The 27966-nt window shown below is 39.9% G+C and overlaps 1 protein-coding gene across 2 annotated transcripts; it reads right to left on the bottom strand.

The window, feature by feature from the left end:
• Positions 1-248: 248 nt before the first annotated feature.
• GJB2 (gap junction protein beta 2) lies at positions 249-6236 on the bottom strand. Of its 2 annotated transcripts, none has more exons than XM_044913232.1 (2): positions 6040-6236; positions 249-2304 (listed from the first exon to the last, which is right to left on the bottom strand). In XM_044913232.1, exon 2 carries the CDS (start codon positions 2285-2287, stop codon positions 1607-1609), a length of 681 nt encoding a protein of 226 aa, XP_044769167.1. In that variant the 5' UTR covers positions 2288-2304; positions 6040-6236; the 3' UTR covers positions 249-1606. The 2 variants fall into 2 exon arrangements, with proteins under 2 accessions (XP_044769167.1, XP_021533888.1); XM_021678213.1 differs by having other exon boundaries at positions 6045-6236.
• Between the last annotated feature and the right edge of the window lie 21730 nt (positions 6237-27966).

Raw genomic sequence — 27966 nt, 5'->3', positions numbered from 1 at the left:
GTAACAGTGACTTTTCTGTAAGTGGGCAGAAGAATCCCAGAATAGTGGACAGATACTCTGGTAACTTACCCATTTGGGGTTTTGAAATAGAAAATATTAACATACAAAACAGGCTATAGATGAAATTAAAATTTGCTCTTCTATTAAAAACTATAATAGATTTTAAATAGCTATTTTATGAATTAATTATATTTTAATATTTTAAATGACATTTGAGACATTACAAAATTATTTTAGTTACAAGCATGTAATTAAAGCTATTATTTATTATTACAAAATGTTTTTACAATGCTATTCTTGGCAACAGGAAAATGTTTACCCTCATTAAGTATGCTGAGTACCATTTTTTGGAAAACATGTCAAGCACAATGATGATATTAGGGTTCAATTTGTCCTACAGAACTGCTAAATATTTATCTAAACTCTAGTTTCTATTTAAAAACAAAGGTCTACCAATTCTATTTTCACTTAAGAAAACTGGATGCTGAAGAGGGAAGCAAACAAACTTTTGAAGTAGATGAAACTTTTTAATCATCAGAATTTAGAGTCTAGTCTTTCCATCTGTTCTTTAAAAATGGTAACTACCGCTCCCCTCATTTTGTTCTGCACCATTAAATTGTACTGTGGCAATAAAATATTCCCAAGCAATCTCTTTCAATCAGTGTTCCTACCATTTACCACAGTAATGGAAAAGGCAAACACTGTAAAGGAAAGAGGCTGTCTTGAGCCAGCCTGTAGTTGGTAGTGGTTGGTGGTCCATCCGGTCCATATTTCTCATGCAAAATTACACCTAAATTTTGGAAATGAGGCCCTTTGCTATTATAAGCCATCACTAAGTTCTTCTAGGTGGTTTCATGTGTGAGAGGCTGGAATGCTTTCATGTGCTACATACCACAATTAATACAGCAAACAGCTTCTCAGGCACTGCAAATTATTCAAAACCGAAGGCCGTATTTTAAATTCAGCGATAGTATCTAATTGCACACATATAATAATCTGAGCCTTTGAAATAGGAGGAACATCTAATGGTTTCAGAACATCTTGCAGATCAAAAGAACATATCCCATTTTAAAGTTTTCACTTAAAAAAAAGCGTGACAGAGTTTGAAGCATTAGATAACCCTGCCCATTGTTAGAGACTAAAACTTCCCAAGCGAATAAAAGAATCAAGAATCTCTATTTCCACCTTTAGTTCAGGGACTATGGCAAAGGGAGCCCTAAGGGGATCAACCCAAACTTCTCAGCGTCCTCTTTAGAACTCGGCATTTCTCTCCTTTCCTCAAAGAAAGAGAAACAAACGCTGATGTCCTTTATTTAAAAATTGAGAGTACCTACACCCATAACCCCTACCAGCACGGGGTTTTACTGGAACTAATTGTAGTAAAAATCAGTATAGGCATAGAATTATGCCTTTGTTTTCAAGCTTTAGGAGAGTAACGCTCTGTTGGAGGCATCTGGAGTTTCACTGAGATCTAGAGCAGTTTCAAATGGTTGCGTTTAAGATAAGAATCTTGATCTTGGGAAATGCTGGTGACCATGCCTTGACAGCAAAGCACCTGTGCCTCATCCTTTTCACCCTATCTTTTATCCACTCGCTGGGTAATGTGTTAAACTGGTTTTTTTGACTTTCCGGAACAATATCTAATTAGCAAATAACACAATTCAGTGACATTTAGCAGTATGCAAATTCCAGACACTGCAATCATGAAAACCGTAAAGACAGTCTTTTCCGTGGGCCTGGAAACAAAGCAGTCCACTGTATTGGGACAAGGCCACGCATTGCATTTCACCAAACGCTGCATGGAGAACCCGTCATACATGATATAGAAGACGTACATGAAGACCGCTTCAAAGATGACCCGGAAGAAGATGCTGCTGGTGTAGGTCCACCACAGTGACCCTTCGATGCGGATCTTCTGGCTTTTGATCTCTTCGATGTCTTTAAATTCACTCTTTATCTCTCCCTTAATGAACTTCCTTTTCTTCTCGTGTCTCCGGTAGGCAACATGCATGGCCACCAAGAGAGCTGGTGTGGACACAAAGATCAGCTGAAGAGCCCAGAGTCGGATGTGAGAGATAGGGAAATAGTGATCATAGCACACATTTTTGCACCCAGGCTGTAGAGTGTTGCAGACAAAATCGGCTTGCTCATCTCCCCACACTTCCTTTGCAGCTACCACAAGGATCATAATGCGAAAAATGAAGAGGACCGTGAGCCAGATTTTCCCGATACTGGTAGAGTGTTTATTGACACCCCCCAGAATAGTCTGTAGTGTGCTCCAATCCATCTTTTCCTCTTGGCGGTCTGGAAAAGACAAAGTGAACACAATACAGGAGTGACTAGTCAGCACAGAATTTGGGAAATTTCTCTGGGTCCCAGGTAAGTCAGCATTCTTAAATCTCTTCTTGAGCAAACACCAACTCTTACACAACCTCACCAAAAAAGGTGAAAACAAAACCAACCTAGTTTGCCGTAGGATTAGATGTATAGTTCCCAAACCACCTGGAACATGTTTGTATGTGTTCTCTAATAAAGAGCAGCTTATTCACCGGAATAATTCACCCAGTGTTTAGCACATAATAAAGGTTTGGGGGGTGGGGGAGGAGCACCACAAGCAAAAGTAGTCACTAACTTAAAGGCATTAATTAGTGCTGACCCAACTCTCTGCACTCTCTGCAGACTCTGCTTGAGTTACTCAGCACTGGATCAGCACTCAGCTGTTGCATCTGCCTGTTAGCCTCAAGTTTTGGATGATGCCAGTGGGACTGATACTAGCTGAGGCCAGCCTTGCCTTAAAGGCCAATGGGACATCTCCCTGCAGAGCCCCTTTCTTTCTTTCTTTCTTTCTTTCTTTCTTTCTTTCTTTTTTTAAGATTTTATTTACTTATCTGACAGAGAGAGAGAGTGCACACAAACAGGGGGAGCGGCAGGCAGAGGGAGAAGGAGGCTCCCCGCTGAGCAGGGAGCCCGATGCGGGGGTCGATCCCAGGACCCTGGATCATGACCTGAGCCGAAGGCAGATACTTAAACCCACTGAGCCACCCAGGTGCCCTTGAGCCACTTTCCTTAAAAATATTTCAGTTCACATTCATGGACTTGGGATGTAGGAGTAAAATGACTGGTACCAATGGTAAAGTTTATATTTAAGGCACTCCCAAGTTAAAATTTCACAAAAGCCTTCATTTCCTTTTTCTACATACAAAGGTGCAGGTTAGAATCAGTCTTTCCATGCAGCAAAGCCACTCTGCATGGATTTTGGCATACTTTTTGTATATGGATTAGTGGTCCTCACTGCCATGCTGGGACTGATTGCTCGGTTAGTACTGAGGGATATCTGTTTGGTAATTGTACTGGTACATTTTTATTTAGGGCTCTGGTTTTAATTTAGAAGCCTTTTAAAGAGGCACACTAAGAAAAATGACAGAAAATTTAACTCAGTGATTCCCCCCATCACTGGTCCTACAGGGTGAGTCACTGCATTGAAGTTTAGAACCAAAGCGTGCTGGGGTATTGTACAACTCATTGAAAAGGGATTTGGAGAAGCCTGTGGATCAATCTTTCATGAGACAGTGGCCTTCTCTTCATCCCAGGATATGAGGTGTCGTCATTTATTCATAGTTACACCCCGTCTGTCTCAATCAACCTCTTTTGTAAACAGGATTTCACCTCTCTAGGATTCTGGTGAGTGATCTGTTTTCCACCCCTTCTAAGCTGATAGTGAATCCTCCTTCTTATGTTAAATTCTCTCCTCATTTTGAGCAAGTTGGGTCCTGTTTCCTGATGGACTTCTTCTTTTTTTTTTTTTTAATTTATTATTTATTTTATTTTATTTTTTTTAAAGATTTTATTTATCTATTTGACAGAGAGATAGAGAGAAAGAGAACAAGTAGGCAGAGAGGCAGGCAGAGGAAGAGGGAGAAGCAGGCTTCCTGCGGAGCAGGGAGCCCGATGCGGGGCTCGATCCCAGGACCCCAGGATCATGACCTGAGCCAAAGGCAGCCGCTTAACCAACTGAGCCACCCAGGCGCCCCAACCCTGATGGACTTCTTAAACAGGCTTGGAACAAACACCTTTCATCACTGCGCCTCATCTTGGGCACTACTGTGGGGCACCAAGGTCTGGTTGAAGCCATCCAATGCCACCTTGGCCAGAGGAGCCAGGAGAGACGTGGAGAAGAGTCCCAGACAGAAAAACTGGGTAAGATTGAAATGTGCTTGGGAAACAGTTAGCCCTACTCAGCTTGACAAAGAGACACATCAACTGGAAGAAACCAGGGTTTAGTCCCGGTTCAGCCCTGACTCTTTCAGACACAGACTGTCTAGGAGGTTCCTAGGTGAGCCAAAAGTCATCTTTTAACCAAACAATTTTATGAAATTAGACAGTCCAGTTCCTCGTTGGCACTTACCAACTGGAAAGCAGAACACTCACTGAAATAAACTGTCCATGGTTTAATTCAATACATCTGGCTACAAATCAAGGGGTGGGGCTTATGCCTTTGCCTCTTCCAGGGTACCAAGGATCTCACGCTCTACCATCAACCAGTCCAATCATCAACAGTTGAGACAAATTCAGTTCAAAGTAAACCCTATATTGTTGTTGTTTTTTAAAGCTTTTGGTTGAGTTGCCACCAAAATGTTTTAAAGGATCTTTAAAACATCCTTCTACCCCGTCTTGAGACAGGGGTAATAGCTCAAGATGGACTAACCAAGCAGGCTGGCATTGTTCTCAATATTCAAATCATCCAGGGAGCTACTCTCCTGCCTTTCTTGACCTGGCAGATGGGTCATGGGCAAGCTCCTATCTGGCCCACACCACCCTGTAATTGTTTGGAGTTCCGCCAGCAGTGAGTTGAGGAGCTGGTTCTGTTCTTTAGGGAAGGCACTGGGTAAATCACCAGGTTGCTGAAAAGGCAAAAGGAATTCTTTACCCCTTAACTTCTTCTCAATCCTTACTTTTTGGACGGCTGACCTCTCCACAGAGCGCCCCCACCCCCTCAGAGGCATCTGTAATTGCGCCTCACTGAGCGCACTAGTTTTGAAAGAGACTCAAAGGGCTAATGAGGACATGGCTGTCACCAAACATCTCAAGACAGGGTCATACCAAGTAAATGGTCACGGTCAGACGGGTCAGGCTGTCAGAAAACTGAAAGACACACACCATTTAGGCTTATTTCCCCCCTCCACTGAGGGAACCTTGAAGGGCTAAAGCAACCGTCCTAAAGAACCCGTTTCTCAGCTGCACACTACCTCATTTGTAAACAAATGTCCTAAAGCTTTCCATCCAGCTGGAAAAGCCCACCTGGAGATAAACGTTCTTGACTGTTAAGGAAAAAGAGAAGCAACCAAAGTCTCAGCTCAGATTTAGGCTGCGGTTTGGGCTCTGGGCTCCCAGCGGGCAGGGAGTTCTAGTTAATCTCTGCCGGACCTCGACCTGAGTGATTTTCTTTGCAAAGGCAGTGCGAGGAGGTAAAGGTCAGTTTCCTCCTGTGAAGGCTTCCTGCTACCAAACGAAATGGATTTTTCTTCAGGAACTAAGCCTTCAGCCCATTAAAAACTTCTAGGGTCTGCAGTTAAAGCAAGCCGGCGGCTGTGCGAGAATTTCCCGGGAGGAATATTATCGACAATCAATCACGCCGAGGTCGAACTGTCTCCGGCTGGCTGGCTTCCCCTCCCCCGCCCTGCGCGCCGAACCCGATCACTGCCTCTGGGCTTCGGTTACCACGTCCCCTTCCCCGGCGCGCCGCTGCAAATCCGGCCTGAACAGCCCGATTCGAATTTCAGAACTTGGCCGAAGGAACTCACTCCCTTTTCCAGAAGTTCGCTCTCGCTCCTTGCCTTCCGCCCCAGGTCCGCTGTCGCCTCTGCCCGGGACAAGGACGGCGCAGTGGACTCAGTGCACGTCGGGTCCAGCTGGGGGGACCCGGGTTCCCCGGCCGCGGTCAGGTCCCCGAGGCCTAGCCGTCCCGGGGTCCCTCCCGGCGCGGGGTCCCCCAGCCCAGGCGGTCCCGGGGCGCTGAGGGTCGGGCGCCGGCGGCGTGGCCTCACCTGTGCGGGAGGGAGCGCTCGGCGAGGTCGCGGGTGGCGGCTGTGCGCTCCCCGGGGTCTGGGCGGGTGCTAGCCGGGGCGGCCTCGGCGCTCGCTGCGGGCTGCGGCGCCGCCGACTGGCTGCGAGTCCGGGAGAGCGGAGCGCGCCGGGCGCGTCGGGTCCTCAACACCTGCCTGCCCCTGCGACGCCTTTTAACCGCACCCCACACTCCGCCTCTTCCCTGAAGCTATTTAGAAGGTTACGGAGGGGGCGGCTCCTCGCTGCCCGGCCGCCCCCGATGCTGCGGGCGGGGCGGGCAGGGCCTCCCCGGTAGCCAGAGCTTCCCCGGGACCCGGATCCCTCGATCGCCCCGCGAGGTACCGGAGATCCTAGGCCCCGTGGTGCCCCCAAGCCCTGGATTCCCCTGGGTCCCCAAGCGCCCCGGGCCCCCCTCGCCACCCCAGCCCCCTCCGCTCCGGGTCAGAGCCAGGGGAGGCTGAGCCTTGTGACCTGAGGAGGATGCAAAGCCCCAGGCCTTGTCTCCCTGCGTTTTGGGGATGGGTGGGGTTAAAGGATAGTTGTTGTTGCTGTTATTATTATTTCTACTTGGACTAGTTCAACAGTACTATTGTATTTAAAGCTCTGCTTCTATATATATATATTTTAATTATTAGAAAAACAGACGTTCCCAACGATTTGAAGATTTAAGTTCAGGCCGTGGAGGTTCCAGTTCCTTGCGAGGCTCTCCGCTGCAGCGCGGTGGCACAGGGTCTGTTCCCTCCTTGGAATTTGGGTTCAGAGTGGGCGAGCAGGTGGGGCCACTAGGGCTGGCCAAGTTCCTGCTTCTTCCTTCCCCCAAAGGCCAACGCCAACTTGACTTCCCTTTCTTTCTTTTTTTTTTTTTAAGATTTTATTTATTTATTTGAGAGAGAGAGAATGAGAGAGAGAGAACACATGAGAGGGGATAGGGTCAGAGGACGGAGCAGACTCCCTGCCGAGCAGGGAGCCCGATGCGGGACTCGATGCGGGACTCGGTGCGGGACTCCAGGATCATGACCTGAGCCGAAGGCAATCGCTTAACCAACTGAGCCACCCGGGCGCCCCTTGACTTCCCTTTCTGATCGACCACTTTCAACAAAATGCCAAAGGTTAGGGTTGGAGGTGGTGGGGGAGACAAGTTTTGTTCTTGCCTAGGATGGCACAGGGCTTCTCCGAGGGCCCTGGATGTGGATGCCCAGCCATCTGCACCACGGCAGAGGGTACTCTACCTGGGCTCTGCCCGCTTCCTCCTCCCTTCACAAGGCAGTTACTCAAATGTGGGGTGGGGGAGACTCTGATTATTCAGAAAGAAAGAAAGAGTATGAATGAAGTCTATGGGCCCCCCTTCCCCTGCACACACACACACACCATGAAAGGGGAGCATGGATAGGCTTTTTGGAGAAGATCCTGGGCTGCTCAGTTCTTCTGGAAGCTTGATCTCGGATTATGAGATCTCATTGTCCACATTTGTTTGGGTATTTTGATGTCTCGAGATGCAGTGGATGGAGAATTAAAACTGCTAGAGCAGGCCAGGCCACGTTGGGGAAGGAGCATCAAGTCTCAGTGGCTGTTACCTGCTCAGGTAACTTGGTCATGATTCCTGCAAAGAACAGCCAATGTGGAAGTGCAGGCATGCTCACTCGCTCTCATGCTCACCTTTCCTTAGGTCAGTTTTATGTGAAGCAAAGATGGTGATTCACCCTGGCAGAGCAGATCTAGCCTCCGAAATGGATTTCCCGTGATTGCCAGCATTAGCGTGAAAGCATTGACTTTTCCTCGTAAAACTGGCGCGCCATTGCCATGGGCCAATTTAGCCCATTCTTGTATGGGCGAACGTGAATTTTTTCCTGCGGTTACTGCTCCACCTTCCCGCTCTAAGTCTTAGTATATGAGGGAGTGTCGTTCATGAAGAGACAAAGCCCCAAGAGCTGCCAAAAGCCTTTACATGGCCCATCTGAGAGACGTGCTGAATCGGCTTTTTAGAAATTACAAAGCAAAGCCGGGTGGAGTAGAGGAACCTCCTGGGTCTGAGCACACGTCAGAGTTGAGGTGGGAGGTGTCTCAGGATGGACGGTGGGGTGCCGGCCGGTAGGCCCCTCCTTTCAGCCCCCCCTCCACTCCTCCCGCTCGGGGCAGCAGGGGCAGCCTGTTTAGAACTCTGTCTGAGGTGGAATGAAGGAAGGCTCTAGAACCATTGTAGGAAGCTTGCTGGTAAAGATGGTTTGGAGATTGAAAGTCGACTCACTTTCCCCCATTGAAAAATTTCATCTTAGGTTTTAGTGTCTGTCTCCTGATTAATGGGTTGCTGTTCAACTTCCTTATCCGTGTTTTCCCAGACTTACTCTCCTGATTTGCATAATTAGTGTGTGGCTAATTGTATATCACAGCTGCTCCTATTTGGGGACTAGCTAGACTTCCTTCAGCTCTTAAGTCTTAACCTGAATTTGTTCTGTTTTGTGTGATTTGTGTTGTTTTTCTGTGTGTTGGTGTTTTCTTCCTTACCAGACTTGGTAAGGAAGAAAATCTTAAATATATGTTTTTGTGTCCTCCAGAGTAGAGAAGGAAGAGAAGAAGAGGTTAAGATGGAAAAGGGTCTTAAATTTGGATATTTGAAGTTATTTCCACATGAGCTTAGACATATATACAATCAGCAGATCATAGCACAAATTAATACTTTTGTAAATCCTGTAATCATTTTGTGAGTAGCATAATCATATTGCTGACTTTTTTCTTCTTGGCTAAAAGCATCATTTTGTTAAAGGTAAACATTGAAAATAAGCCTTAATTTTGTCGCCCTGTTTTCACATGTCTTCATCTTTGAACATACCAGCTCCTAGAGAAAGTTCTGCCCTCTTCCCAGGACCACAGAACATGCTAGGTGCTCAGGTTGAACCTGCTGCTTGATGGGCCTGCATTTGTCTTATTAATTTGTAGGCACTGAGCAATATAGGGACTATTTTTTGACTTGACTTTGTGGAAAAAACTCTGGCGTCTCCTGAATTGGTCTTGAATGAAGCAATTCCCAGGAAAAAATCAGTCTTGAATGAAGCAATTCCCAGGAAAAATTAGTCTTGAAGGAAGCAATTCCCAGGAGTAATTGGTCTTGAATGAAGTAATTCCCAGGAGTAATTCATCTCGAATGAAGCAATTCCCAGGAAAAATCAGGCACTTATCGAGTAGCTATTGATGATTAACTGAGGAGGACCTGTTATAGGCACACCTTGTCACTTCAGAGTGTCCAAGAGACGTATGACTAATATTTTTATGTATGTGCTTCGGAGCAAGCAGGCAAATCCCAGGTGTTTATAATTGAGTTGAACTTTTTTGCAGGTATTTAAAATGGTGCAGTTGTCAGGTTATAAGGTGAATTGCTAATATTTAAAGCTATTTGGTATTTTAATTTGACAGCTGTTTTATAAATAAACCAGAAAGAAAAAAGTTGCTCCTGTGTAAGAAAAATGGTATTTCTTAACATATTTTAATGGATGATTGCTCACCAGCTGCCTAATGGGGCAGCCCCTTGGATGCCCTCTGGGAAGGATGATCTGAATCTACATAAAAATGTCTCAGTTAAATTTCTGACTCACAAATCATATGTAGGAGATAGCAGAAAATATTTCAGGACAAGAAGAGTCTTGTGAGAGAATGGAGTCCCTGTCCTAATCCTTGGCAGTTTTAGAGCAAGTTAGAATCATTGAATGTCTTTTTGCTATTTGTTATTAGAGCCATTAGCTACTGGTCTACACCTATATTCTTGACTTTGCTGTTGAAATATTAATCATATTAATAATTGGCAAAAAATCCAGAAAGTTCAGCCTTCCTCAAAATTGCAGTTGGAAACTGAAGATGTAGTGAACCCTTGGCATATCTGGGTAATTAATAACAACTTACATATAATAATATAATTCAAAAGCAGGAGTGGTCCCAGTGTGAGCTTTTTAAATTTTTGTGAATAGTTATTATAGAACACCATTTCACTATGGTTTCTCTCTGCGTCATTGACTCACGTCCTCATTCATGTATCCTAAAAATTGTTAATGTCAAATCTCTTAGGGAAAAAAATCAGTGGTTACATCCAAAGAGTTAAAAAAAGAGAAAAGATCTCAGACTTCAATAATTTAATTTTTCTTCTCTTCACTTTCAAATTAAAGGCATCTCATAAAAGTTCTAGCTTTTGAGTTGTGACTAAAACTGTTATAAGTCTTTTCATTTTCCTCATTCTATTCTTATATTCACACATAAAATGTTTGGGGGGAAATTCATGTTGTTGGATGTGTCTTAGTGGCAAGGCAGTGGTTTTACTGGACAAGCATGCTCTTATTTGCAAAAACATCAGTGTAGCTCTTTTACGATTATTTAAGCAGACAGTGGAGCAATTACAAAGATACTTCCAAATGTATTTGTATCAAAAGTACATGTTGGTCAGAAATGAATTGAAAGCTAAAACTCCCTAGGCAAACTGGTAGAGAAAAGTTATGTCTAGTGAATATAAAAATTATATTCTGAAAGCTGTGGTGACTTGTCAAAATGAAAATTCTGCCTCATTCCAAAGGAACAAAAGAGATTTCTACATTTTAGTTTGTGTTACAAGAACATTGTGTTCTATATCATCTTAAAGAGCTTTTGGAATAAGTTCAGGTACAGTAAACATCATGAGTTGCTTAGGAAAAAAAAATTACAGGCATAGGTTTGACAAAGGGAATATAGAGAGATTCCCTGCTTATATTGTATTTGATAGGCCACAGCAGTTTTCTGTGAAATGTTAGTCTAGGATGTCCTGAATTTAAATTTGTCACTCTCTGGAAACCACTGATTACATGGTCGGTTTCCTCCTGAGGTGCCAATCAGGTGGATGTTCTCTGACTTGGAAAGCCCCTCTTCTGGAATTGGATATGAAGTCTTTGGTCCTAGAATTCAGAGCTGGGTTTGCATGTTAGCTATTAATCTAAACTTCTTAAACTGTTTCTACTTTGGGGGAAGAAGCACATATTGGTATGTAGAGTTCTCTGATTTAATCTCATGCTTAAAAAAATTTCTGTGCCAGGAAAAAAAAAAAGCACTTGCAATACCCAGAGGGTACAGTAGATGGCACTGGGAAGACTTGCCGGGAAGTTTTTGTAAAATGCACATACTTGGAAGATAGTGGGAGAAAAATGGATAATCTTTTCTTCTAGTCTAGTGTTGCTTTTCCTGGGAAAGAAATTTCTTTCCTCCTCCCCACCCCCCCCAAATTAAATGAAATAGAACAGAATAGAAAACATCAGAATGAATTGCTCTTAGGAAGGGTTAGGTAACATTCTATGAAATGTTTCATGAAATATTTCCTCTGTTTTCATACTCACATAGTCATGTGTGTACTGGACTCAATGTAAAATGTACTTCTTGCTGTAGATCCCTGTCACAACAAGTTGGAAAGTCGCCATTCTATTCCATTTCCAGGACAACAAACAAATCACTGTGGCCTAGGTGAAGTGGTGCTTGTACTGAGAGAAGCATTATCTAGGCCCTAAGAACAGCCTCCTAGCTCGGCTGTGCCTTATTTGAGCTCACAGCCCAGTGATCCCAGAAACTCCAAGCCGACGAGACTTACTGGCGGTTGGGTTGCTTAAGAACTTTAGTTCAGGCTGGTAAATGACCTCCTTCCATTAGACTTGTTTCTCCAGTGCTCTCTTTCCTATCTGAGTATGCTGTGTGAATGCCCCTCTCCAATCTGAGTATGTTGGGTTCATTGGATGGTTGAGAAGCAAGAGCAACATTTGCTTAGGTCCTTTACTAACTTAACAAAATTATTTGTCTAAAAAAAAAGTATATATAATGCTTTAATGTCTAGTATGCTCAAAAGTCATGGATCGGCCTTTGAAAAAAGATTTATTTATTTTAGAGAGAAAGAGACTGCATTAACTGAGGGGGGTGCGTGGAGGGCATGGGAAGGAGTAGAGGGAGAGAGAGAGGGGAACCAGACTCCCTGCTTAGTGGGGAGCCTCATCTCACCACCCTAAGATCATGACCTGAGCCGAAACCAAGAGTCAGATGCTTAACCAACTGAGCCACCAGGTGCCCCATGGATTAGTCTTTTTAATGGATTATGTGTTTAAAGAACCAGATGGAGACTTTTAATGTCAAAAGTACAGATTGAACTATTGTGCTCTGGGAAAGAGGAGGCAATAAATATTATGTCTTTTATGATTCCTTTACTATCTTTGAAATAAATCAGTGATGGTGAGGAATTTAGAGTACTAGGCTCTTCTCTTTAGTGACATGAGGGCTCCTGTGTGTACTGTGTACCATCAGAGGAGATGGTATTGGTCAGTCTGGAGGATCTTGGTATCATCCTCTCAATCACCATGTGATGGGAAACTTTCATTTTTTTTTTTTTATAGGCCATAGGATATTGCATGCTAGGTTATTAGGTGGATAGGCCTTGGAAAGACAGTCATGTATAATTCACCAAAGGAAAAAAATAGACTGTTGCAAATGTAACATATCTGAATGACTAATTTAGAGTGTGTAATTGACACACAAAAACATATAAACATAAATGAAAGAATCTCTGGAAATAATCCAATGCAAAGGTCATTGTGTTAATCATTTATCTAGAACTTGATATCCTGAAGTAAGCCAAATGTTTTGTTTATTTTATTGCATAACTCTTTGAGGAAAGTATTTTTAATCTTGTTCTACAGATGTGAAAACTGAGTCTTAAGAATCAAGACATTTAAAAAACAATGATGTAACCATTTTTACTCATTTCTTTTGTGTCTTTTCAGAATTTATATATATGAAGGTGATATGAATCTATATGTGACTTAAGTCTATATGAATTTAGATGACTTTTCTTCCCTCTTTTATACAAAAGGTAGAGCATTGTACACCCTATTTTATACTTTGCTTTTTTCACTTAATATACCATGGGATTATTATTATACAGATAAATAAAGAGTTTCCTCATTTTTTCACATAGCTTCATAGTATTCCTTATATGATTACATAATAATTTAATTAAAAATCATTTAATAATAGCCATTTGAATTGTTTCCAATATTTTGCTATTGTAAACAGCATTATGACTTCTGCTTCCATTTAAAATATAGAATGTACAATACCATTAATCCTATGGTAACAATAGCAAAAAACCTGCTGAAATGAAAGTCTATGGCAATTGTCAAACAACAGTGGGCAGATGAAACTTTGTTGAACTGACTTATAGGAAGTGATGGTGAGCAGAGAGCTGCAACTGCTTTCATATCTGGAGAAAACCTTCTGGTTTGTGGAGAAACAAGACTCTTATAGATGAAGAGACTTTATAGACTTGAGGAAAAACAGTCAAGACACTAATAACAGTGTGGGTTGTCAGATAGATTGGAATTTAGAAGTGCATCAAATGCAAAAATAAATGGCTTGGCTTAACAATCAACGTCCCCCATCCCCAGCCCCCACCCCTGCCCCCAGTGTTAGTGCAAAAGTGTCAGTGTAGGCAAGGCTGGAAAACAGAGAATTAAACAATTTCAGTGTCTGAATTTCAAAATAAGCCAAGACTATACGATGCCTGTGTCTCAACCTCCTCCTAGCTCAAACAATGACAAGATAGAAGAGACTAACACTCCACAGGGGCTAACTTTTCCACAGGAAACTGAGGCTGGGCTGAATGGCAAAGTGAAATGTCCTTGTTTCTGTCAAATATCAGAGGTACACTCAATTTAATTAACACTAAAGCTCAGTCCCAGATCAATTTGACTCTTGATGAAATCTGAATGGTCAAATCCTCATTCTAGCCACCTGTCAGAGAAAAAGACTTGCACTCACTGGAAAAACAAAAACAAAACACCCCTGGGAATTCTTTTATATGAAAAATCAGCATTGAGTAAAAAATTACAAGGCATGTGAAGAAACAGGGAAATGAGACCCATAATCAGGAGAAAAAGCAACAGTCAATAGAAGCAGACTCACAAGTAGGTTGAATGTTAAAGGTTTGGGAAAAATATATAAACTGCAAACCCAAATTGTAGGGAAGCTAGAGTGACTATACCATGCAATGTATACCTCAAAACAAGGAGATTACCAGAATTAAAGAGACAAATTAAAAAGAAAAATTAAATGGCAAAGGGGTCATTTCATCAAGAAGAAATCAATCCTAAATGTGTATGCACTAAAAAACAGAGCTTTAAAATACATAAGGCAAAATTGAAAGCACCAAAGAGAGAAATGATCAAATCCATATTAATAGAATAACTGAGCAATTGATAGAACATTGTACAAAAATCAGCAAGGATATGGAAGATCAAAACAATACAATCAACCAATTTGACCTCATTTACCTTTATAGAACACTATGTCTAGCAATTGCATAATCTACATTTTCTAAAAGTGCACATGAATGTTTGCTGAGAGAATATTCACTGAGAGAATGTTTGCTGAACTATGCAACATGTCTCAATAAATTTTGAAGAACAGAAATCACACAGAGTATATTTAATGACCTTTGCAGAATTAAATTAGTTATGTATCTGTCTGTCTATCATCTCTATATCTCTATATCTATCTACCTACCTACCTATCCATATTTGATATTTTCTATACCAAATATTTGGAAATTAAACAACACATAAATGGGTAAAAGAAGAAATCATAAGATACCTTTCAAATAAATTAAAAAAAAAGAAAATGAAAAACATCAAAATTCACAGGATGCACCTAAAGCAGTGCTAAGAGATTAATTTTTACTTTAAGTGTATATATTAGAAAAAGAAGAAAAGTTTAAAATTGATTATCTATATTTTTACTTTAAGAAGTTTGAAAAAAAGAAAAAAAGAAACAATGCAAGTAGAGGAAGGAAAAAATAACAAGAATGGATTAGAAAACAAATAATAGAGGGGCACCTTGGTGGCTCAGCTGGTTGGGCATCTGCCTTCAGCTCAGGTTGTGGTCTTGGGGTCCTGGGATGGAGCCCAGAGTCAAACTCTCTGCTTGGTGGGGAGTCTGCTTCTTTCTTTCCTTCTGTGTTCTCTCTCTCTCTCACTCTGTCTTAAGTAAATAAATAAAATCTTAAAAAAAGAAAACAAATAATAGAGTAAAGTCAAAGCTAAAGTTTAGTTTTTTGAAAATATTAATAAAATAGATAAACTCCTTATCTTCATTAGTTTGGGCTGCCATAACATAATACCATAGATTGAGTGGCTTAAAAAACAAAATTTTTTTCCTCACTGTTTTGAAACTATAGAGGCTGAAAGTCCAAGATCAGGGTGCCAGCATGGTTGGGTTTTGGGTTCATAAAAATTACATTAAACATGTTATGTGAAGTGCCTGATGGAGGATTTTTCTCATTGACCAATTCCTAAGACTTTTATTTTTAGAAAATGTGTTGTATCCTCTTTAATTCTTTGTCCTTTATTTTTTTCTTGTGAATTACTTGTTCAAAATTTAAATTAAGGTGTCACAGAGGAGTGGGTGTATGAAGTCAGGGGAAGGAAGTACATGGCGGGGGGAAGCTTCTTGAAACCTAGGTTAGAGTTCAGTACCAATCCCTTCCTCCAGATGTTTTCTAAAACCTTGTAACAAGTAGAAAAATTGGTAGTTTTGAGTTTTATTTCACTTACCATAGAAATATTAAGAAATAATAACATAGAAAAAAGGGAAGAGATAAGGATGTATTTGATAGTCATCTCTTCAGTATTTAGGGAAGACTTTTTAAGAAATTATGTATTTTGAATTAAAGAGATTTGGTAACTGAGGCAAAAGATTTTTCCAGGTGATTTGGACTTCTGGCAACATGTCAGTAGGACCTATTCTAGAAGTTTCCTCTTCCCCCTTCAGATGTAATAATTCTCAACAAAATGTTATTTAAAAAAACTGTGATAAGTAACTAAGTGAAAGAAATGAAGACATAGAGGTTCCAAGGTGCCAGAAATGGAGAGAAGGTTCAAGATCAGCACTGTGAGTAGTAAGTGAACCTGTGGTGGCTGATAGGAAGATAAATCTGAATGCAGAATTTAGAACCTCAGCCTGATGTTAATTCATCTGGAGAGCATTTATTTTTGCTTCTGGAAAGCAGTTATGGTAGGTGCAACCATCAATCCAATCAAAGACTGAACTGATTCAAACTTGGCTTTAGTCTTGGTGAGTTGTCTGATTTGAGGTTGCTCTTACTCTTATTAAGCCCTTTGGAGGTCCAGACTGAAAGGGTGGGATATTTACAAGAGCCTGTCCTCTGGTGGGCCCCCAAATTCAATTTTCATTCTCCCAGCCCCATGAGATTGCCAGAAATTCTGTTCAGCCTCTCAACTTTGATTTTGTTTTGTTTTTTGCAAATTGGCAAATGCCTTGTGGATAAAATGGTTCACTTCCCTGCTCATCTTTTCTGGTCAGGATCTTGGCCCTTCAAGTCTTTGCTACTCTGGTAGCACTCTGGGGTTTTCAAACATGTTTGTTCACATTGTTCAACTCCTCTATGTGTTCTCAGCAGTAAGGTTTGTCTTGGATAAACTAACCCACCATTACTTGAGCCAGAAATATCTTGCTTGATTATTTGAAACTATACAGTAGATAATGTTAAAAATTTTGGATCACACTTTTTTTTTTTTAAAGATTTTATTTTTATTATTTATTTGACAGAGAGACACAGCGAGAGAGGGAACACAAGCAGGCGGAGTGGGAGAGGGAGAAGCAGGCTTCCCGCTGAGCAGGGAGCCCGATGAGGGGCTCGATCCCAGGACCCTGGACCATGACCTGAGCCGAAGGCAGTCGCTTAACCGACTGAGCCACCCAGGCGCCCTGGATCACACTTTTAAAATGTTTTTTCACAAATATCATTTGATAAAATTTTAGAAATTTTTATTACTTCAAATGATCTGTTATGTGAAACCTATTTGTGATAGTCTTCTAAGTTTTTCCTCATTGAAGAGTGTAGGTTTTCTTTTATTGAATCGTGAGCTTTAATAGAAATAATTGCTATTTTGTTAAAATATGTTTGTATATTCTATTTTTAATGATAATGTCTTTTGAGCATTATTTTTGTCCAGTGGTTATATTACTAACAATAAAAAGCCATTGCTGTTGTTTATGTCAAGCCATGCATGTCACTTTCAGTTTTGCTATTGTGCACCTTCTTCCCACCAGGTCTTTGCACCAGGGTGTATAGTGTGTGAGGGCAGATAAGGAGACAGGGTCTTGGAAAATGTCTTCAAGAAGAACTGAGGTTTGGTGTCCACTCTGTCTTCATTTCTCCATCACTCCCAGCAGTGTGATGGGGGAATGGGTCATAGACTCAATTTTGAGTCTGCTTTTTCCTGTATCAACTTCATGGCCTGAGGTGAAATGCCTCAGTCCTCTGAGCCTGTTTCCTCTTCTGTAAGATGGAAGTTTACATCCTATCTTGTACAATGCCCAGCACAGTGCCTGGCTTGCAGTAGACACTTGAGAAATTAGGATCTCCAATTTAAAGAGATTCACTTTGCATCAAGGAGGAAGTAAGAATTGGAAGAAGAAACAACTGGAGCCAGAAGTCTACCTACCTCCATCATTAGAGGGAATATGTGATCTGAGCGACTACCTTCATTGAAATAATTGCACTCTGCCTCAGGTTTGCCTGGTATCTATAGCCAAGGCTGTCTGTAAATCCAGGAGGTACAGCCACTCTGACACAGAGCAAATTGGGACACTGGGCTCTCACCTTGTGATGGGCTTGGCTTCTGACCTTTTGTCTATATCAGAGAAGATAAGGGAGAGCATTTTGAAAGAGAGGAGAAATAAGATAGCCACAGGAAAACAAAGCAAAGGAGCCGGCAGAAAAAGAAGTGAGGCCTGTGGCACCAAAGGAAGCAGAAAGCTAAGTAGGATAAAGACAGAAAGTAGATCCTGAAAAGAATTTATCAGAAGTCTTTAATGTGGTTTTATTTGTGAGGAGAGTGACGGGTGACCACAGGGTGTTTGAGAGAGCTGCCTAGTAGCCTGGAGAACAGACTGACTGACCATGGGGGACACAGTCCACTGAAAGCTGAGGCTCGGAGCTGGGCAGAGCAAGGCAACCACTGACACAGGTGTGACTGTCTGAGCTTCCGCCTTCCCTGTGTGGAACAAGTTGCTGAACAGAGAAACTCATGTTTTGAGTCCATAGGGGCCACAAAGGGGCGAATCAATCTATAGTGTTTATACAATAGTTGTAATCATCCTGTGGCTGAACACAGCATACCTTTTACAGATGCATTTCCCAAGTGGAAATATTTCAAGGAGACACAGCTATTTTCAAAGAGCCTGCTTGAAATGCCATGTGTCTGTGTTTCTGAAGACCAGCATGAGGATAGCCAAAGAAATCTTAGAATGTCGATCCCCCTACTTCCCCAGGCTGACCAAATTAGACTCTGCGGACAAACATTCTAAACAACTTCAGGAAATTCTTAGGCCCACTGACATTTGAAAAGTTTGTCTGCTCCATGGGAACCTGGACTGAGGCTGGCTGTATAAAAAGCAACTCAGAAATTTGTTAGAAATACAGATTCCTGGGCTGTGGTTTGAGGACCCATGGTTTGTAGTCTATGTTAATTTGGTCCTTATGATTTTGTAACTGTACTTAGCACTATTTTGACAGATGTGCTTCAGGGGAAACTTAAGATCTTGACCCTATGAATGCTAGCTCCAACTGATGAGGGTTTATCCATCTTCTGTTTGTGTTAGAACAGTCATGTTTGGGGAGGAGGCACAATATAAAATTGTAAATTAGAGATTGTGGCACATTTTGAATGACGAGCATCTCTTTGATATTAGCACTATAGCTAAATATTAGTTCCTGATGAGTGTTGGGCATCCTCCTTCATGAGCACAATCTAGAAGACCACTCATAGGTCTCTTTTAGGGCTGAAGTTTAACCTGAAATGATTAATTCTTCTCTCAACTTATGCCTTTCATTTTCTGAACACTGAAGATTTAGATACTGATTACCAGTCAAAAGGGACTGTCTCAGTCTTGTATACACTGTCTTGTATCGATATGTTTTGAATAGGAAGCTAATCTCTCAGTTAATAAGAAATGAATAAGAGTAACATGATATACAAAGAAACAATTACTTATAGCTGAGTACTAATTATAATCTAAAATACTGGAGTGCCTGGGTGGCTCAGTCAGTTAAGCGTCTGCCTTCGGCTCAGGTCATTATCCTGGTGTCCTGGGATCCAGCCCCACATTGGGCTCCCCGCTCAGTGGAGTGTCTGCTTCTCCCTCTGCCTCTGCCCCTGCCCCTACTTGTGCCCTCACTCTCTTTCACTCTCAAATGAATAAATAAAAATCTTATAATCTAAAATACCACATTAACCCTGAATCCATAAATTGAAAAATTATGTTAGCAGAAAAGCTAAAAATAAATCATTTTAGTGTCTGTCTAATGAATCATACCTAGAAATAATTTAGGTTAACAAGTATCTTCACATTTCTAAGGTTGGTTAATGTTGGAGTCTCTGAGGTCTTATAGCATTATCTCATTATTTGGCTGTTTTTTCACAATTAATTTAACTTTTCATCTTGGTGAATTTTTTCTCACTGCACTCTGACATCTGAATGATTTCAAAGCATTCTGTTACTTCATCAAATTTTTTCCCTCTTAAAATGACCTGAAAAGGCCTTGGCCAGCCTCACTCCCCTCTTCAATCTGCATTCACCTAAGTACTCTTAGTGGGTGGGAGAAACCATAGCAACAGCAGTTCTGGCAGTTGGGGAAGTTGTTTGCTGGGCTTCAGAAAGCTGCTGTCGGGTCTCACTCAGGACAGCAAGCTAATGAGCCTTCTTTCCTTCTAAACAACTATGCCACAAAGCCCAGAGAAGAGGTATTAGTATTCAAGACCCCAATTAATTCAATACATTCAGTGGCACTCACTATTTGAAGGTACATGTTTTGGGGATAAAGTGAATTGGTTCTCCTCCATCCAGGAGCCCCCACCCAAGAGGGGAAGCAATGAGAACACAGGAGTGCAACACCCACAGGCTGACCCTGGGGGAGGAGGGTGAGGAGGGAGTGGTTCTGCCTGGGATGAGGCAGGGAGAATCTTGGGAATGAAGACTTTGAACTAGTTTAGAAAGAAAGGCTGGAGGAAGGGACAGGCAGGGAGGACATTCTAGGCAGGAGAATGTTGATGCAATGCCCAAAGGTGAGGATAATAAACAGGCCTCAGGAAACAGAGTGGGCACTTGGGCAGTCTGAGGACGGGGAGCACTGAGACATCAGCAAGAGAAACTTGGAAGAATATGCTGATGTCAGCGGATTTGGGATTTCACTTTGTGTTCAGTGGTAACCTTGCCCACTTTCAGGTTCAGGTGTCACTGTTTTCTCCCTGGCAGTTCAGGGGTTAAAAACACTAAATTGCTACTCCCTGCATAAGCTATGTTGCTTCCTACCTGCCTTTCAGAAATATCCATTTCTCCCCTTTCTCTTGCCTAACTTCTAATTATCCTTTAAGATTCACCTTCTTCAGGACATTGCCCAGATGGTTTGGCTGCCCCTCCACCAACAAATCCCAATGACTCCTGGTTTATCACCATCACTATTGTTGTACTGTCCCATTATTTGTTTGTAACTCCTCCACTAGACTGTAGAGAGTCATGATATCTCAGTCATCAGTCTGTCCCCTGACACTCAACACAGGACCTGACTCCTAGGAGCCTCTTGGTTAGTACAAGTGATAGTTTGAAAATATTAGTCAGAATAATCCATTTTGCAACCTGTAATAAATTAAAGGAGTTGGGCAGTGCCCATCAATGGTTGCTGACAGCACCATAAAGAGACAGCCAGACATTATGTGCCTCCTGGTGGGAATATACAACATCAACTATCAAACACTCTTGCAAAATAAAAAAAGTCTGCTAAAGCCTTTAAATCTAACTATCAGTTTATAGAAAATACAAAAGATAAAAGAACATACTAAATACCTCAACTATGCAATCATCAAAGTCCCTTATCATACCAAGAAGATCTCAGACTGACTGAAAAAAATCAATAGATGCAGAAGCCAAGATAACAGAAATGCCAAAATAGCTGATAAAAAATTTTAAAGCATTCATAAAAAAAATACTTCAACAGGCAATAACAAATATGTTTGAAACAAATGAAAAAATAGAAAGCCTCAGCAAGAAATAGAAAGTCTCAGCAAAAAAAAAAAAAAAAGAAAGACATAAAGAAGAACCAAATGGAAAATTTAGAACTAAAAAACACAATAACCAAAATAAAAAGCTTAGTGGGTGAGCTCAACAGCAGAGGGATGGAAAAGGGAAAAGAATCAGTGGGCCAAAATAATAAAAACCACTTGATTAGAACAAGAGAGAGAACAGAGAATGAAAAAAAAAAAAAAGAATGGAGTCTCAGGGACCTGTATCACTATAAGAAAAGCCCTGACATTTGTGTCATTGGAGTTCATAGGAGAGGAGAATGAGGGCAGGACTAAAAAAAAGTGCTCAAAGAAATAATGGCTGAAAACTTTCCAAATTTAGCAAGAGACATAAACCCACAGATTCAAGAAGTTAGCCCTAAACAGGATAAATCCAAAGAAGTCATGGCAGAACACATCATAATTAAACTTCTGAAAACTAAAGACAAAGAAAAAATCTTGAAAGCAGCTGGAGAAAAACAATACCTATTACTATAGGGAAAAACAATCCAAGTTATAGAGGATTTTTTAAAACGATTTAATTAATTTATTTCTCAGAGAGAGAGTGTACATAAGCACAAGCAGGGGGAGTGGAAGGCAGAGGAAGAAGCAGGCTCCCTGCTAAGCAAGAAGCCCAAAGCAGGATTCAATCCCAGGACCCTGGGATCATGACTTGAACTGAAGGCAGCCACTTAACCAACTGAACCACCCAGGCATCCCTATAGAGGATTTATCATCAGAAATCATGGGTGCCAGAATAAAGTGGCACAATATTTTTCCAGTCAACCAAAAATTCTAATCCCAGCAAAAATATTCTTCATGAATAGAGAGGAAATCCAGGCATTCACAGATGAAAGAACATTCATAAAATTTGTCACCAACAGGTGTATCCTAAGAGAATGGCTAAAGAAAGTTCTTTATATAGAAAAGAAATCAAAGAAGGAACTTGAGAACATCAGGAAGAAAGAAAGACTACAGTAAGCAAAAATATGGGTAAATACAATAGGGTTTCCTTCTCTTGAGTTTTCTTTTTCTTTTTTTTAAAGATTTATTTATTTATTTGAGAGAGAGAGAGAGTCCATGTGAGTGGGGGGAGGGGCAGAGGAAGAGAATCCTCAAGCAGACTCCCCACTGAGCACGGAGCCCTCTATGGAGCTTGATCCCATGACCCATGAGATCAAGACCTGAGCCGAAACCTAGAGTCAGACACAACAGACTGAACCGCCCAGGTGCCCCCCCTCTTGAGTTTTCTAAATTTGACAGCTTAAACAAAAACTATTCTAGATGTATGTGATTCTTGATGTATGTAGAGGAAATATTTAAAACAATTATAGATGGAGAAGGGTAAAGAAATGGAAAGGGAGGTAAGGTTTCTATATTTCACTTAAACTGGTAAAATGATGATGCAAGCAGACTGTGATGTTATGTATATGTAAGGTAATACCTAGAGCAGCTATTAAAAAAGCTATACGAAGATGCATGCAAAACCACTAGGTAAATAAATATGGAATTCTAAGAAACATTTTAGCAAACCACAGGAAGGCAGGAAAAAGAAAACCAAAATAAAAAATAGACATAAGAAACAGAAAACAAAAAATAAATGGCTTAAGTGGTGGACTTAAGCTTTAAACTACCGACAATTAAATTAGATGTAAATGGACTAAATACACCAATTTAGACACAGATTGACAGAATGGATTTAATACATAATCCAACCAGATACTGTCTACAAGAAATTCACTTGAAATATAATGACATAGGTAGGTTGAGAATAAAAGGATGGAAAAAGACATATACAAACAACTGAAGGAAAGCAGTAATGGCTTTATTAATATCAGGTACAGTAGGCTTTGGAGCAAAAAAAAGTCACCAGACACAAAAAGGAGCAGCATATCATGATAAAAATGTCAATTGACTAGGAAGACATAGCAATCCTAAATGTATACACTAAACACAGAATGAATAATATATGAAGCTAAAACTGATAGAGCTGAAAGGAGAAATAGACACATCCACAATTAAAGTTGGAGACTTCAACACCTCTCAACAACAGATACAACTAGACAGAAAACTAGCAAGGATATAGAAAAACCCAACACCACCATCAGCCAATAAGATATAATTGACATTTCACTAGGTAAGAGAAAATACATTTTTTTCAAGTGCTCATGGAACATATGCCAAGATAGACCATGTTCTGGATTATTTTTAAATGTATCGAGGATTTGTTTTAATCAGGTAAAGTAAGACATGCAGACTCAGAAATGACTGACATGAAGGAAGAAGTGTTAACTCACAGCTCTCTAGAAGCAGGAGGCACAGCATGCCATGCAGGGCCACAGGGTCATTCAGGAGACAGTGGGGGTGCAAGGAAAACATGGGCAAAACTCTTCATTGTTGTTTCTTACCCATTCATCTATTGATGGACACTTGGGTTGCTTCCATAAACTCTTCTTTACCCATTCATCTATTGATGGACACTTGGGTTGCTTCCGTATCTTGACTACTGTAAATAATGCTACAATAAATACAGGGGTGCATATATTTTTTTCAAGTTTGTGTTTTCAGATTCTTTGGGTAAATACCCAGTAGTGGAATTAAAGAAGGATTGCCTCCTCTTCTACATGACCTCTTCTAGAAAATAAAAGAGGGAAAAACACTTCCCAATTAATTTTGTGATGCTAGTGTTAGCCTGATACCAAAACCAGACAAAGACAATACCAACAAAACAAAACAAAAGAAGCCCCCCCCCCAAAACCCAACAAAACAACAATTCAGTCTTAGGATTGGCTAGTTTGAAAATTTTCAGCCAGTTGTCTGGTATCTGGCCCTGGGGTGATTAAGGCAGGTGGATAGAGGCCCAGAATGTGAGAGCCCTTTGAAATCCTGGTAAAAAGACGTGGCTGGGGTTATGGGTTTTAGACTGGTTTGTTTGATTATGAAACATGAACTCATGGGGAGTTGTTTGCTATCTTTAGGAATTAGCTAGCCATGGGAGGGGCAGTCTTCCCAGAGTTAGTAAGGCCACAGATGGCAAAACCTCAGAATAAAAAGACATTCTTAATAAATGGGCCATAAAACAAACCTCAATGCATTTAAAATAGTTGAAATAAGAAAGAGAATGTTCTCTGATAATATTGGAATCAAAGTAGAAATCAATGACAGAAAGATAACAGGAAAATCACCAAACACTTGGAAACTAAAACACACTTCTAAATAAATGATGGGTTAATACATTGTATTGAATGAAAATAAAAAAATACAGCATATCTTAAATTCCACATATGAGTGAAATTATATGGTACTTGTTTATCTCTGATTTACTTATTATAATCTCTAGATCCATCCATGTTGTTGCAAATGGCAAGATTTCATTATTTTTTTATGGTCTAGTAATATTCTATTGTGCATATATACCACATCTTCTTTACCCATTCATCTATTGATGGACACTTGGGTTGCTTCCGTATCTTGACTACTGTAAATAATGCTACAATAAATACAGGGGTGCATATATTTTTTTCAAGTTTGTGTTTTCAGATTCTTTGGGTAAATACCCAGTAGTGGAATTACTGGATCATATGATAATTCTATTTTTAATTTTTTGAGGAACCTCTATACTGTTTTCTACAGTGGTTGCACCAGTATGCAGTACACCTGAAACTAATATAACACTGTATGTTAATTATACTGAAATTAAAAATTAAAAAAGAGAAGAAAACATCGCAACTTCAAAACAAAAGTATACTCAAAACTCAATAAAAGACAATGTCATTAAAAAATACAACATATCAAAATTTGTGGAACATAGCTAAAGGAGTGATGATAGGGAATAGTACAGCACTGAATGTATATATGAAAAGAAGAAGAGACTCAAATCAATAATCTAAGCTCCCCCTTCAGGAATCTAGAAAAGGAAGTGCAAAATAAACCCAAAGCAAACAGAAGGAAAGAAATAATAAAGATAAGATCAGAAATCAATTAAATTGAAAACAGAAAAAGAATAGAAGAAATTAATTAAACAAAGATCTGGTTCTTTGAAAAGATCAATAAAATTGACAAAAATTCTAGCAAGACTAACAAAGAGGGAAAAAGAGAGAGGACACAAATTACCAATATTAGAATCAAACAGGGTATATCACCTATAGACATCAAAAGGATAAGAAAATACTATGAACATTTCTATACTTATAAATTTTACAATTTAGACAAAATGGATCACTTCCTCAAAAAACACAAACCACTGCAACTCATCCAATATGAAACAGATACTTTGAAAAGCCTTACAACTGTTAAGGAAATTGAATTTGTAAAAAGAAAAAAAAAAAACTCAAGAAATGTCCAGGTCCAGATAATTTCAGTGAGGAAGTCTACCAAACATTTAAAGAAGGATTGCCTCCTCTTCTACATGACCTCTTCTAGAAAATAAAAGAGGGAAAAACACTTCCCAATTAATTTTGTGATGCTAGTATTAGCCTGATACCAAAACCAGACAAAGACAATACCAACAAAACAAAACAAAAGAAGCCCCCCCCCCAAAACCCAACAAAACAACAAAGAACTAACATCCCTGAGAATATAGATGTAAAAATTCTTTTTTTTTCATTTTTTTTGGTTTCAAGTTTTTATTTAAATTCTAGTTAGTTAACATATAGTGTAATATTGGTTTCAGGAGTAGAATTTAGTGATTCATCACTTACATATAACACCCAGGGCTCATCACAATAAGTGCCCTCCTTAATACCCATCACCCATTTAGCCCATCCTCCACCCACCTCCTCTCAAAAACCCTCACTTTGTTCTCTATAGTTAATAGTCTCTTACGGTTTGCCTCCCTCTCTTTTTTTTTCCCCGTCTCCTATGTTCATCCGTTTTGTTTCTTAAATTCCACATATGAGTGAAATCATATGGTATTTGTCTTTCTCTGACTGACTTATTTAGCTTAGAATAATATACTTCATTACCATCTACACCATTGCAAATGGTAAAATTTCATTCTTTTTGATGGTTGAGTAATATTTCATTGTATATATACACATGACATCTTCTTTATCTATTCATCAGTCAATGGACATTTAGGCTCTTTCCATAATTTGGCTATTGTTGAAGCCCAATGGACAGTTAGGCTCTTTCCATAGTTTGGCTATTGTAGCAGCTAATTCTGCTATAAATACTGGGGTGCTTGTGCCCCGTCAAATTTGTATGTTTGTATCCTTTGGGTAAATACCTAATAGTGCAATTGCTGGATCATAAGGTAGTTCTATTTTTAATTTTTTGAGGAAACTCCACACTGTTTTTTGGAGTGGCTGCACCAGTTTGCATTCCCACCAACAGTGTAAGAGGGTTGGCCTTTCTCTGCATCCTTGCCAATATTAGTTGTTTCCTGTCTTGTTAATTTTAGCCATTCTGACAGGTGTGAGGTGAAATCTCATCATAGTTTTGATTTGTATTTCCCTGATGATGAGTGATGTTGAGTTTCTTTCCATGTCTGTTAGCCATCTGGATATCTTCTTTGGAAAAGTGTCTATCCATATCTTCTGCCTATTTCATAAGTGGATTACTTGTCTTTTGGGTTTTGAATTTGATAAGTTCTTTATAAATTCTGGACAATAACTCTTTATCAGATACGTCATTTGCAAATATCTTTTCCCATTTTGCATGTTGCTTTTTAGTTTTGTTGATTGTTTCCTTCACTGTGCAAAAGCTTTTTATCTTGATGAAATCCCAATAGTTCATTTTTGCTTCTGTTTCCCTTGTAGATGTACACATTTTTAATAAAATATTAGCAAATGGAATTAGTAATATATGAAAGGAATTACACATTGCAATGAAGTGAGGTTCATTCCAGGGATGCAAGACTGGTTCCATATTTGAAAATCAGTTAATGTAATCCACCATATTAATTGGCTTAGGAAGAGAAATCACATAATCATATCATTTATTGCAAACTTTTTTTCCACAAAATGTAACACCCACTCATGATAAAAACTCTCAGAAAAATAAAAATAGAGGGAAACTTCCTCAATTTCATAAAGAATATCTATAAAAACCTATAGTTAACATTATACTTAGTGGTAAAATATTGAATTTCCCCCCCTTAAGATTGGGAACAAGATAAGGATTTCTGTTTTTATCATTCATATTCAAAGTAGTATTGGAAGTTCTAGCCAGTGCAGTATGGCAAGAAAAGGAAATAAAAGACACATAGAATAGAAAGGAAGATATAAAATTATCCCTATTTGCAAATGATATGGTTGTCTATGCAGAAAATCCCAAGAAATCTCCTAGAACTAATGAGTTCATCAAGATCACAAAATACAAAAAACAAAATCAAACCCCCAAACCCAAACCATTTATTTCTTTATACTAGCAATGAACAGGCGGACTCTGAAATTAAAATAAAAAATTATTTATTTACAATCAAAGAAAATGAAATACTTAGAAGTAAATCTAACAAAACATTTACATGATTCATGTGCTGAAAACTACACATTTTGATGAAAGAAATCAAAGAAGATATGCATAGAGAGACATAATGTGTATATGGATAGGAAGATTTGACATAGTGAAGATGTCAATTCACCCCAAATTGATATACAGGTTCAATGCCATTTCTACCAAAAACCCAGCAAGATTTTTTGTAAACATAGACATGATGATTCTAAAATTTACATGAACATAACATTTACATAAACAATTTGAAAAGGAAGAATAAAGTGAGAGGAGTCATTCTAGCAGGTTTCAAGAGTTATTTATATAGTATCTGGTATTGGTGGAAGGA

The sequence above is a fragment of the Neomonachus schauinslandi genome, chromosome 3 (assembly GCF_002201575.2).
Source record: "Neomonachus schauinslandi chromosome 3, ASM220157v2, whole genome shotgun sequence".
Taxonomy (NCBI): Eukaryota; Metazoa; Chordata; class Mammalia; order Carnivora; family Phocidae; genus Neomonachus; species Neomonachus schauinslandi.
The sequence above is the reverse complement of the archived record's forward strand: the minus strand, read 5'-3'. Positions and strand labels throughout refer to the sequence as shown.

Bases quoted from the DNA above. Each gene is read 5' to 3' on its own strand.
- GJB2 (XM_044913232.1), bottom strand. From the start codon at position 2,287: ATGGATTGGAGCACACTACAGACTATTCTGGGGGGTGTCAATAAACAC.